Source organism: Tachysurus fulvidraco, chromosome 23, assembly GCF_022655615.1.
Source record: "Tachysurus fulvidraco isolate hzauxx_2018 chromosome 23, HZAU_PFXX_2.0, whole genome shotgun sequence".
Taxonomy (NCBI): Eukaryota; Metazoa; Chordata; class Actinopteri; order Siluriformes; family Bagridae; genus Tachysurus; species Tachysurus fulvidraco.
Genome location: NC_062540.1, coordinates 9,529,299 through 9,542,804, shown reverse-complemented (window position 1 = coordinate 9,542,804; position 13,506 = coordinate 9,529,299). Strand labels below are relative to the sequence as shown.

Below are 13,506 nucleotides of genomic sequence, written 5' to 3'. Positions count from 1 at the left end.
CTTTGACCACGTGCGTTTGTTTATGTTCTGTGTCAACGTGTCTGCCCCGCCCTTGTCTCTTCCTCCCTACCTCTGCACACCTGTTCCTCATGTGTTAATTGTCTTGTGTACTTAACCGTGCCATGTTGCCTATGGCGGTGGGGAATCCTTGTCATCTGTTGCCTTGTGTTACGTCTTGTTTTGTCGGTGTCCCTGTTTTGTGTTTTTTTAGTTAATAAATCCAGTTTATTTTACGCTATCCTGCATTTGGGTTTTTATCCCCGCACCGCTGACACTGGATGGTCTATTAGTTGAATAAATGTTAAAGATTTATAAATAAAGAAGTACCCAGGTGAGCACCGTCAAGCAATCGGGATACAACGTGGGAAAAGAATCATGTCGTCTACATGTTCGTCTTTTGTTGGCAACTGTGAGGAGTGACGTATATCCTCCTCCGCAATTAGCGTTCTGTATAGTCAGTGTTAAAGGTTTAACAAGTGAATTTGTCTGTATGTTGATCTACAGCTAACACAATTACATACACATATACTAGGTAAGTGGTGCTACTATGCTGAGTTGATGTCACTTGCTGAACTCAGATGTTTGGGACAGCTTTACGTTACGACAGTTTATTGCTTGTTCGTTGTTTAGAGCAGCAGTTGATGTTGTGGAACATCTGCAAGACAAGTGAGCTCCTGTTATCAGTTTTCAGCTGTTGACTCATCACCAATGGGAAGTGTAACGTCCGGGTGTCTTGGCTCCGGATTTCTTGGCTTCTGATTTACGACTGACCCCTGAGATTCCTTCTACAAATATGACTCATTTCATTTTCTTTTTAAGGCTTTGATTATGTAGAACGGCTACCGTTCCAGTACGAGTGAATGTGCTGTTACTATAGAAACAAAATAATAACATATTAGAGCAAGCGAATTCCTATAGTGATTAGTGATTAGAATGGCAATCAACACACTACTGTTGTTAGAGTAAATAAATCAACCAGGTGAGAATTCCCATGCTATGTGATAAAATGATCACAAAGCAGGGAAATCAAAATATGGAATGTGCTAAAAAAAAAACTCTGTAACTGTAAGGTAACTGAACCTGTACTTTATGGACACGACCACAATATAAACCTCCTTCTGTTCCGTCACTTCTTCCTTCCATCCTGAGCTTTCCATTTAACCTCAGATCAGACGCTCTCTCTCTCTCTCTCTCTCTCTCTCTCTCTCTGACAGCCTGTCTTTTATTTACAGCACACACAAACATGTTCACACACACACACACTCAGACTAAACAAACAGTCTTGTTCACACTACTATAGGCCATAAACAGGCAGAGCTACAAACAGAAACTGTAACAACTTTGTGTGTTTTATGTGTGTTTGTGTGTGTGCCTATTCTTACTTTTTTACTACCTCTCTCCTCTTTGATTAAAGAGTCGATCACAAACCTCCAGTCTCTAAATTTCCCCCTTTTTTGAAGCACTAAACAAACTCATACAAAGCCTGCAGATAACTAAAGTTAACGCTGCAAGAATCTGAACTTTGTGTCTCTTTCACACATCATTTGTGTATCAGAAGGTGTTCAAAGCGAAGGACTATTTAAGCTTTTGCCCTCGTCTGTGTTACACTGTGTCATTTTCACACGTCTGAGCTGAATCCATTTAAGCTCTTCACAGCATTTGAAAACGTACGACACATAAATGTACGACACGAACTAAATAAAATGATAAAAGCTATTTCACACTGCGCTTCTGCTTCAAGACCAAGAGCATTACCATCCTAAACACAATACAACTCCTTTAGCTAAACTGATTTTTCCTGCCTGCTTGTGAAGGAATTTCTGCTGTTACTTCTTTTGTCTTTAAAGGTAAATAACTGTAAAATCCTTGCCTGTGTCATAGTAAATTTTGTTGTGACCATCGCTGTGTGAGGGAGAGAACACTCCAAAAGCCACTCTATAAACTCTCTCCAGTCCCAGCACACAGAAGATGATCAAGACTGTTGAAGATGGCAGAAGATCTCCTAATAGATCTCCTTCTGTAGACGCTGCGTCCTCCATACAGCATTCTAAGCTACTGTATAAAGAGCTTCTGTGTCACACTACACTGGGAATTCACGTCTGCACTGTTCTGCGCCAAGTTGTAGTATGGATAGTGTGAGTAGTGTGAAGATCCACTTAATCAGCAGAAAATATGCAAGCGTGCAATGTTGGACTCTTCGTGCACTCATGAGGGTTGGAGCTACCAGGCAGTAATCCTGGATGATGGCTGACGACAATTGTTGGACAAGACGTCTTACAGATGTCTTTTAAATTTGCCCACACTGTGAGATTTATTAAAAAATAAATCACTGTATTCTATAGCTACAGCTAGCGGTGTCACATTACGTGTGTTTTTATGTCATTAACCACTGACTGGGAAACATTAACCACTGACTGTGTTTCATTTGAGACAATACGACAATCCTACATAATGCCTAGTGTAAGTGTATAATAATATGTGACACAGCTAACAATTTCAGCTAAGCTGCCGTTTTACTTGAAAATATTCACTTGAATAATAATACTCAATTTATTTACTTTTTTGTTAATAGAGCATCACTTTGAAGAGCACCGTTGTTGGATTGTGAATGTTTTGCCTGCCTATGAGTGTTCGCTGTGATAAGTGTGGTGTGATGTGTTCTTTGCTTGATCGACAGTCCACGAAGAAAGAAAGCAGCTTTCTGTCAGCGATACAATAAGAACTACAGCGTAATCATCAACTGTGTTTTTTTTTGTTTATAAGGACAAAATAATTGTGTGTTAGGTATTATTGTACACAGACATGCTGTCTAATGCGGTATAAGAACTACGACTATCGGGGCAGACAGATCTCAGCTCACCATGCAGTGAGAAACCCTGATTTACGCTGTACTCACTGCAGTCACGCTGTGAAACACAGATTGGATGTATTTAGCAGTGATGGAAGTCAGCTGTCTATAAAGTCTTTTCACAAGCACTTTTATAATGTCAGGAGGAACTAGGGAACTAAATAAGGGGCTTATTTAGCTGCTATAGATAAAATTTCACGATGTTTAATGAGCAACGATGGTTCATTTCTCACATGGATGTCTGTATAAATATTTGTGTACAGATCTGATATACACTGCAAATGTTTTATGTCCTGTTTGCTAAACTACACATATCAGTTTCAACTTTTCATTACTCCATTGCCCTCAATTCACCTTAGCTTATGATGATGATAGGTTTTGTCAACAGACCTACCTCACACACACACACACACACACACACACACACACACACACACACACACACACACACACACACACACACACACACACACACACACTTCCTGACACACTCACCTGCTGCCCTCACTCCTCTTCTCCAAACTGCCCCCTCTGCTCTTTAACGATGGCGTCTCCCTGCTACTGTCTAGCTCCTGAGAGGTGCTCGAGTTGGGTGCTAGCACTGCGGAGACAAGGGTATTCCCCCCACTCTTCCCATGGCTCCTGAGCTCGGCCTCAGAGCTCTTCTTGACAGCTTGGAGCTGTGCCAGCGGCACGATGTCGCAGCCCTGTGGCCGATGCCACACCGTCTGTTGACTGGTGGAGTTGTAGTAGTAGAAACGGTTGTTGTTGTTGTCAAACAGCTCCCACCACTGGTTACCGTCCGACTGCCGAACGCTCACGCCGGCCGGCGCCTCCCAGCCGCACTCGCCCGTCACGAGGTTGACGAACATGCGCTCGCGTGAGCGTGGCTCCAAAATCTCCACCCAGTCAGACCTGCGTGTGCAAAAACAGAAACTTGTCAGGAAGAATGGCACAATGACTAATCTAGTCTCGTTAACTGTGCACAAAACCATCCCATCTTCACTCTCTTGTGCATTTTTTAGAGCTTTTCTATTTTTTAACATCTAGCGCATTCATAAAGTGATGTTACATATTTTGTTGAAATGATAGACCCTATCAGGTAAACAAGTCAAGTTTATTTATCATTTGCACAGCATGCCAGCATGTATGAAATGTGGTGAGAGTAAACTTCTCATGTAAAAGAGCATGATACACACACACACACACACACACACACACACACACACACACACACATACACACACACGGGGAAGAGCACAGACTAGTAAGTACAATAACAGTACAATTACAAAGCCTAATATACACAATTTGCTCCAGTTCGGATGCTCACGTGCCCATTGTCGGATCTTGGTTTATGGGGTCATCATGGACACTGTGACTAGTCTGCAGCTACACACAGCCCCAAATACAGTAAGGTGTGATGCACTGAGTGCTCTGACACATTTCTATCGTAGCCATAATGAACATTACGTTTTCAACAATTTGTGCTACAGTAGCTCTTCTGTGGGTTTAGACCAGTCTGGTTAGCCTTCACTCCTCAAGTGCATCTTTAGTTAATTTCTAGTTTCGTTGTCCTTCCTTACACCACATTCTCTAGGTACTAACCACAAGACCCAATCACAATTTGGTGCTCGTCAGATTCACTTAGATCTTTCTGACTTATTGACTTCAGTGGTTTTGATGTTATGACTGATTGTTTGTGCTACAACATAGTGAGAAATAAATATAGCACTCAGCAAATAAATATATTAGATTGCAATACAATGCACATTACCCATAATGCACTGTTTAAGGGGAACAGTGAGTACACTACCACTTTGGATAGCATATTTCATTAGAGTATACCATGAGATTTGAAATAGTTCATATTTCGTTTTCATTTCAGCAATCGTAATCGTTTCATATCGAGAAGCAACGATTACGTAGCCACATAATGTAACTACTATTAGTAGTATTTCATTGTGCTCAAATTTAAAGGCAGAACTGTGGGAATCTCAGAAAAACAAAACAAAACAAAGCAAAAAAAAAAACTGCCTTTACATACTTTCAAGCACTAGTATTTATGCTGCTATTATTTAGGATTAACCCAGTAAGACGACCGCTCAAGGCTTGATACAGGGCAGGTTACTGTAACAAAAACCATTTAAATTTAAGTTACATTTAAAACCATTTAAGTGTTTGTGTCAGATTGAGCTGAGACGATTTCTCTCACACACAAACACACACACTACAAATAACACTTGTTTTATCTGCTGACAAACTGTAACCTGTTTGATAACGGGACCGTCTTCAGTAATGACGTTGAAACGAGAAGATAATGCTTTCCAACAGTGCAATGCAGATGGTGCTGTGGATCTGCTCCCTCTCTCGCTGTGTGTGTGTGAGAGTGTGTGTGTGTGTGTGTGTGTGTGTGTGTGTGTGTGTGTGTGTGTGTGTGTGTGTGTGTGTGTGTGGTTGGGAGAGGTCCTGCAGTTAAAGCGGGCAGGCTGGGCGTGGTGCCCGGGGAAGCGCTCACTCAGCACATTGACATGCTGGCATAAAGCCCCAGAGTTCTGTGCCTGTAATATTATCTCACTGAGAGGCACAAGAGAGGCACACTGAGAGGACCTGGAGCTTAACATTAACACACCTGTGTACCTCTTATACAGATGGTCAACAGCATGAAGAGCGACAGGCTCTCTCTCTCTCTCTCTCACTCTCTCTCACTCTCACACACACACACACACACACACACACACAAACTCACACCCCTTCCAACTATGGAGTCAAAAACTGTCATCGGCAGATCAAGAGACAAAGATAGACACAGACAAATATATATATATATATATATATATATATATATATATATATATATATATATATATATATATATATATATATATATGCAGTAGAAAGACAGACAGACAGTCAGACAAATAAATAGATAGCTAGTTTGGTCAAACTGATGGTTTGTTAAATGAATAAATGAACAAACTGAGGTTTGTTAAATGAATAAATGTTCAGCCACAATTTGAAACAAAACCCAGCACCTGTTCAGGTCTTTCTTGGAGTAATAATGAGAAACACACACACACACACACACACACACACACACACACACACACACACACACACACACACACACACACACACACAAACAGAATTAAACAGCTGCTGTGGTCATTCAGGGATTCTGTTCCCCATCTTTCTGCTTGTGTTCACTCTCCGTCACTTCCTCTATCAAACATCAGCATTGCACGTGTTTAATGCGGTCAGTAGAAAACCGTTACCTTGTTCTGGGGTATGTCTCTGCACACAACAGTACGGGAACAAAAGCAGTGTGTGTATAAATCTCTGACAACAAACGGCAGATTCACTGAACATTTGTTCTATCGTCTACAACAGGCGTGTAATGATTAGATTCACAGACTTATTGCCACAAGCATATCTGTGTGCTGCCTCTAAAGGGCTATATTCAATTCAAGTTTATTTCTATTTACAATTGACATTGTCTCAAAGCGGCTTTACAGAACATAATATATATATATATATATATATATATATATATATAAAGAATAATATAAAGATTAATATAATAGAAAATTCAAGATTAATATTAGATATATTTAAATGTGTATGTATATGTTTTTTTTTTCTTAGTTGCTATTGAGGCACTGCCTCATGAGACAGACATCATGGCAGCTGCCTTCTCTTTTGGAGCCGGCTACGGTGTCAGAAATGCAGAGGCCATACAGCACAGCTGCCCTGCTGTTCTGTCAGAGTCGAAGCCTGTCTGCCTCCTGAAAGTGAGGAAGTGCTTTCGGATTAACGGAAAGGAAAAGAACTCCATGGGTTAAGATTTAAATCCTCTTGTGAGTAATAAATTAGACTGTAGGACGACCAGAATCACAGCACAATCTGAAATAAAATGACACTAAGAGGCTAGCACACTTGACTTATGCTAATTTTTAGAGCAACATCATTGCAGACAGAATAATCAGCATCTGATACTAAAGGTTGTCTGATATTAATCCTGGTTGTTGGGTTTCAGCAACATTTAACCTAGCAAACTGAGACACGTTTCTCTCCTTGTGGAGACACAAGTTCGCTGTAGTGCACACGCATTTCTGATCCTGGAACAGACACTATCCGTTCCTTAATCCCCTCTCTTCTTATATTAAATATACTGCACAAACAATTCTTCACATCACACTTATCTGTGTGTCTGCACTTATGCTCTGCCTTTTCCTTTTCACTCTACATTTCCAAGATGTAATTCAGCTATAAAACCAGATCTTGGGAGCCGGAGAGTATATTTTAACTGGTGTAAAAACCATGACCCTGGCAACCCTTGCATTAAAAAGCCTGTCTAAGCAGGAGGCAGCGTGACTTTTGCCACAGTGGGTTTCCAATAGCAATAAAAACTCTGTGGAAGTGAAGTTGTCATATAGAAGAGCGAGCACTTCCATTTCGACAGAATTTAACATGTAATGAGTGAGAATGTGGACTTCATAAAGGTGAACGTTTGCTGAAAGCTTGATGTGAATGCCGGGGCTCTGCCTCACCTGACGCTATCAACTAGATCAGCGGTCTCCAATCTTATCTACAAAGTGCCGGTGTGGGTGCAGGTTTTCATTCCAAAATCGTTACAAAGCTCATTCCCTTTAACGACATGAAAGCTGGTAGAAACAGCTGGTCATTTCCTTTTCAAAGCTCACCAGCAGTAAGGAGCTACAGAGAGACATTTCTGCCGATGTGATTCATCACCAGGTGTCACGTCTTTACAACAGAGACGTCAAAACTTGATGTCAGCCTTTGTAGCACGTATGTCATCCATGCTTTCTGTGTTCATTTATACTTACATTCTGATGAGTTACGGAATGTAAGTGTATTTTCTAATGCGAGACTGTGAAGGTGAATACGTTAAGTTTTGGGGAAATATCGTGATTATTATTGTCAGGAAACTTTACCCAAAAAAAACCATACATTATTACTTTCAAGGTTTTGATCGATATAACCGTGTTTTTAAAACAAAATGGTATGTGACTTGGGCAAGAAACATGACTCACGGTTATATCGATCAAAACCTTGAAAGTAATAATGTATGTTTTTTTTTGGGTAAAGTTTCCTGACAATAATAATCACAATATTTCCCCAAAACGTAACGTATTCACCTTCACAGTCTCGCATTAGAAAATAATTCCATTTCTATTCATATTTATTCATATCGTGCCTTTAACGAACTGAAAGTATGGATCCCCCTTGGACTTAGGTGTAAAGCCTATGCATGTTAGCTAGCTGAATGAGGTAGGATTATCATTTATCAGTCAGGAAATAATATGCTGCGTTATCAAGCATGCAAAGTCAGTTGTGTTACCGCCTTTTACCTGCAGGCAGAGGGTAAAACCCTCAACCTGCAGTGTGTTGGTGCAAGTCGTGTGAAGAAATGCAGGCTAGCTTGGTGCAGGAAAGCAGGAGCCGTTTCTTTCTCTCTGCTGATGAACGGACGTTAAGAGTAAGTTATTTCAGCACTCGGCCCGTCCCTCCCCCTGTACTGAGAGTTACAGCCATATGGTGAGAGATAATCCGCTGGTCCACTTGGTCTGAGCTCGTCTCTGACCACCAGCTGGTCATTCTTCCTACACACACACACACACACACACACACACACACACACACACACACACACACACAAACACACACACACACACTACCCTAATACAGAACCAGCTGCACATGCGAGAGAGAGATAGAAAGAGTGATAGAAAGAGAGAGAGAGAGAGAGAGAGAGAGAGAGAGAGAGAGAGAGAAAGAGAGCATGAAGTAAACCATAGTTAAGGAACTCTTTTTTTTAGTTTTGTCCCATTATAACAAATTCTTTCGCTTTAAATTTGCCTCTTCTCTTAAATCATTTTCTTTCTGTAATATAGTTTTGATATTTTTATTATAATTTTTTTTAATTCTGTATCCTGTCCTTTATGAGTCTCGTCAGGTTTTGCACAAATAGTACCCAAGTTTGGAAAGAACCAATGTAGAGTTATATCTGTATTTTGAATCTGTGTACTTAAGGCTAATCTGTTCCATGCACTGAGCTTTATTTGCTTCCCCTTACACACACACACACACACACACACACACACACACACACACACACACACACACACACACACACACACACAGACTCTTGTGGAAATGGCGCCCCTTGAGGCAGTGAAAGTTTGTACAAAATGAAATAAAATGAGAATTTTCTTCCTTTTTAAAGCATATTGCATAGATGTTACAAAGAAAGAGTCAATGTTGTTCTGTCTGCTTGACATTTAGCGCTCTGTGTGTGTGCCTACTGTCTCATCCTCAGCAAGCTGTTAGTAGCAAAAGAAAACTTCCCACGCTCTCTCTCTCTCACACACAATTTCATTCAAAATGGGGAACACACAGACACACAAACACACATCACACACACACACACACACACACACACACACACACACACACACACACACACACACACACACACTTTGCTTTTGCTAAGACACAATAGCAGTGGGTTGCATTTCAGACAGCAGTGTTATCAACTGCTCCAGTCCCCCACCGACCTCATAACTCTCCCCAGGCCTCACACACAAAGAGCTCATCACGATGACCTCATCACTGGGCAATGCACTGCACAACATTCTACTGGCCTTTTATCCTGAGAAAGAGCAAACCTACTGCACGCTGGTACGCTTCGTTTATTAAAGTCACCTATTAAAAAGCTTTGCACGTGCACTCTCGCTAACAAAGACAGCAAGTCGGTGTTCTTATCCAGCTGTTTTCATCTGATGGTGAAACAAAGCCATGTCAGGTGCAAAATACAGACAGGTGAAACTTACGCATGACTCAGATAAAGTGTAAAGCTGCTCTTCTCACTCCATTTAATCTGGTTGAGAAATTCATTTCGCAATATTGCACATCGACACATGCCCAATCAGAAACAATCAGTCTCTTATCACATGTTTTATACAGCCAAAGGAACTCTGTGTGTTGTGTAAACAGTAGCTAAAGCATTTGATGGAAAAGTGAAAAATATATAATGTCAAATGGTGACAGAAAAAAAAAAGAGAGAAAATGTTCAGAAAGCTGTGAAGACACAGGACCACAGTCCTAGCTCTTTTTTTCAAGATGTTTCCTGTCATGTAAACTGTTGTTTTGTGTTGTGTGTATTTACTTAATTGTGGTTTTGACAACTCGAATATGCAAATAAGAATGTTAAGGCAGCTTTTAGGAATGTGCGGTGTGAATCGTCGGATTATAAATACACGGGACTAACTGGTAATCCTGGGGAAAGTTTGAGCAGTGTGAAATGAGATGACCCAGGATTCCATTTTGCCAGAGTTCACAAGGACTATTTTTATATTTAATATGCAGTAAAAAACACATAAATTGATGAATATGTCTGATATTTATTAAACACCAGTTTGTCGTGGTTTGTTTATGAAGTCTGCGTGTGGATGACAACGGGATAGCGCAGGTGCATGGTGGACATTCTGACAGCCCGTGTCTGATTAGATCTGAATCGATTAGACTTGTGTCTGTTCTGCTAACTGACAATGTGATCCATGTGAAAGTGACACAGAGAGAAAGCACACTTAACTAGCACACTTTAGACACACTAATGTCTGTGGATCACCAGTGCGGTGTCTAATCCTGCTCTTAAACCAACATGATATTTTTGCTAAATGGCAGTTTTCCTTAAATGCCTCACTATTCGGTGCCCAAAATACGAAGCTGTGAGAGTGAAGCTAGGTTGCGACACAGATTAAAAGCGTTTAATTGGACTTGACAGGAGGCGATTAGCGATGACTGTGATTTGTGAGATGTCACGTCTACGCCAGCGACGAGGCTCAATGTCACCCGACCGCCGACAGAAGAGAACCTGGACTGCGATCCTGGATGAACTCGGGATTTATTTAACGCTGATCTTTCCTGAACCTTGCTTGCAAGCCTTAAATCCAGTGCAGTGTGTTCAGTGAGGGTCAGAGCTCGTGCTAGGTGACGAGTGAACTGAGAGCTGCTTCCATACCCCAGTACTTATTATATTAGACCTCAGAGACTATACTTTGCATATGTTTGTAGTTAGAAGCAACTGACCTCAACGGAGTTACAACACAGCATAAAATCTTTCCCAGGCGCTCTCTGTCTTTCTATGCCCCCCCCCCCATCTCTTTCTCTCTCTACCTCTCTCCCTCTCCCTCTCTGCTTCTCTCTTCTGTCAGACTTTGCTGCCAAACACTGTCAGTAATGACTGGATATTTTAGATATGTGCTACAATTTTGAATATGCTTCAGTGACACTTTTAGAAATGTGCATTCTGCAAGCAGAGGACTAAGCATGTGAAAGAGAGAACTTGAAGACATGTCTATACATGCCCCCCTCCCAAACACACACACACACACACACACACACACACACACACACACACACACACACACACACACACACACACACACACACACACAGGGTTAGAGAAGCAGTTTTGTAAATCGGTTCTTTGAGAGGAAATAACTCAGGATCAAGCATGTGTCAGAAAGTTTGTGTTTCAATTCTGCCGAACTGCACAATCTCCTGAAGCCAATCTTAATATTCGTTACTTTCTTAAGTGCTTTTAGATGTGGAGCAGAGTTGCTTGGGTTACAGACTGACTAGTTTCTGTGGAATCCCGGTGCATTTGCGCTCATCTTACATCGTCACAAACATTAAAGGAGAGCACAGCGTGACCCACTGTATTTTATATTATTTTTGTGTTTATTATTATTTTGAGAAGTGAAAAGAAGAGAAGAGAAACGAAGAGAAGAGAAACGAAGAGAAGAGAAACGAAGAGAAGAGAAAAGAAGAGAAGAGAAAAGAAGAGATGTCTTCAAAAAAAAATTTCTGTAGTTTTATAGAATCTATTATAGAAATTCTGCAGAAAGACAAAACAATGTAGCTGAACTTAAAGACTATGAGCAAGAAGCAACAAACCAAACACTGTGACGCAACATAAGCAACATACTGTGTGTTCACATCCACCTGGAAAGTTCCAAATCTTCCTATCAAGTTCAGGTGCCTTAAAGTCACATTAGTCTGAGAAAGATAAAGGTGTACCTTCTCTTAATGAAGTACAAAATATACAGCAAGGCTTTTTATCAGGTGTGTATTGCGCTTTTGTTTTTAATCAGATAAATGGTAATTGTACAGTTCTGTCACAATTTGTGCAGACAAACACATAAAAGCTGAATCAGCTTCTGAGACGAGAAAACGTTCAATTCCCAATTTAATTTTTTTGACCTGATGTGAATGCATAGTAATATAGGTGAGGGTAAGACAAAGAAGCGTGCAGGGGCTGATGGGTAACGTCGTTTAAGTGCATCCGACATAACCGTGACTGTTACAGTCCAGGTGTGTTACACATTCAGCACATTTTGAAGGCAGGACAGAACTCAGTATTCAGATACTACATGAATAAAATTTAGACAGTTTGTGAAATGTCCGACTCCCTGATCTGTGCCACTGAACTATCTGATTGAGATGTAGCCTGAATCTTTGCAGATGGATGCATTTCATGTTGTGCGTCTGTTACATAACCTTGAGTTCACAAGGTTCTCAGTCTCAAAGAATCGCTAATCTTAAAGAACCGTAAGCAGGTGGTCATGCTAAGTGGAACTACACTTGACCTTTACGTAAAAACGTGCTTCCAGACGAGAAAGGACATTTGGTTGGAGCTAAAGAAAGGTGGTGATTAGAGCCATGTCCTGAGCAGCATGTGGGATGTGTTGTAATAAATAGCTTTAGCTTGCAGATCGGGCTTCTAAACGCTCATGTGCATGAAAAGCCTTTTGAAATGAATGAATGATTGATCAGTCATCCAATCACTAATTTCAGTCACATGTGGGATGGAACTCACACACTCATTCACACACTCACACACACACTCACACAGCTGGTGGGCTTGCTCTCGTTTAGGGATCTCAGGGAGGCAGACAGAGAGATTAATCATTAAACTGTAAATGATGTGAGGCTCTTATGTGTTTTGCCCACCCACTTGCTAGAAGCCATGGCACACCATCACATGAATTTAGCATCTGCTTTGTTTTATGTTGTGGCCCGATGTTAAATGGTACATATGTTCAGCTGTGTGTGTAATCTGTGTGAAAGCCTGTTCTTAATCACGGCTTATGATTCATCTTCTGCACGATGATGAGGAGAAGTGAAGCAATAACGAGTGGGAAATGAATTGGGTTAGCATACAACGACGACAAAACGATGACACGTGACTTAGACACTAGTGCTCAACATGTATCGGGCACAAGTGACGGGGGGCCTCGTGATCAGGTGATGTGCAGGCTGACTGGGACTGAGGTCCACCATAATACCATGACATTGCCACACAAAGTACCATTAAGTGAGTCAGACAACAATTTTGTCAGCTTTTATATGTAAATTGTTGTCATTTAGCGGCTCCCTCTTTGGGGTCTCTACAGTGGATCCACATATTGATATTGGCACAGGTTTTACACCAGATGCCCTTTGGGTGGCAACCCTCCCGTTGTATCCAGGCTTGGGACTGGCACTGGGAGTTAAACCCACAGTGGCTGGGTTGTTTTTGTGCCTAGGAATCAAACCCGGGCCCCAGTAGAGAGCATGAGATCCTGTCACTT

General features: G+C 41.1%; 1 protein-coding gene across 5 annotated transcripts in view; it reads right to left on the bottom strand.

Annotated features, from left to right (window-relative positions):
- The window catches only part of arhgap46b (Rho GTPase activating protein 46b), a 77,357-nt gene that overhangs the window by 37,497 nt on the left and 26,354 nt on the right, over positions 1-13,506 (bottom strand). For all 5 annotated transcript variants that reach the window (XM_047806883.1, XM_047806884.1, XM_047806885.1 and 2 more), the window contains exon 2: positions 3,344-3,763. In XM_047806883.1, coding sequence (XP_047662839.1) covers positions 3,344-3,763 — 420 coding nt within the window. The remainder of the gene's footprint in view (positions 1-3,343; positions 3,764-13,506) is intronic.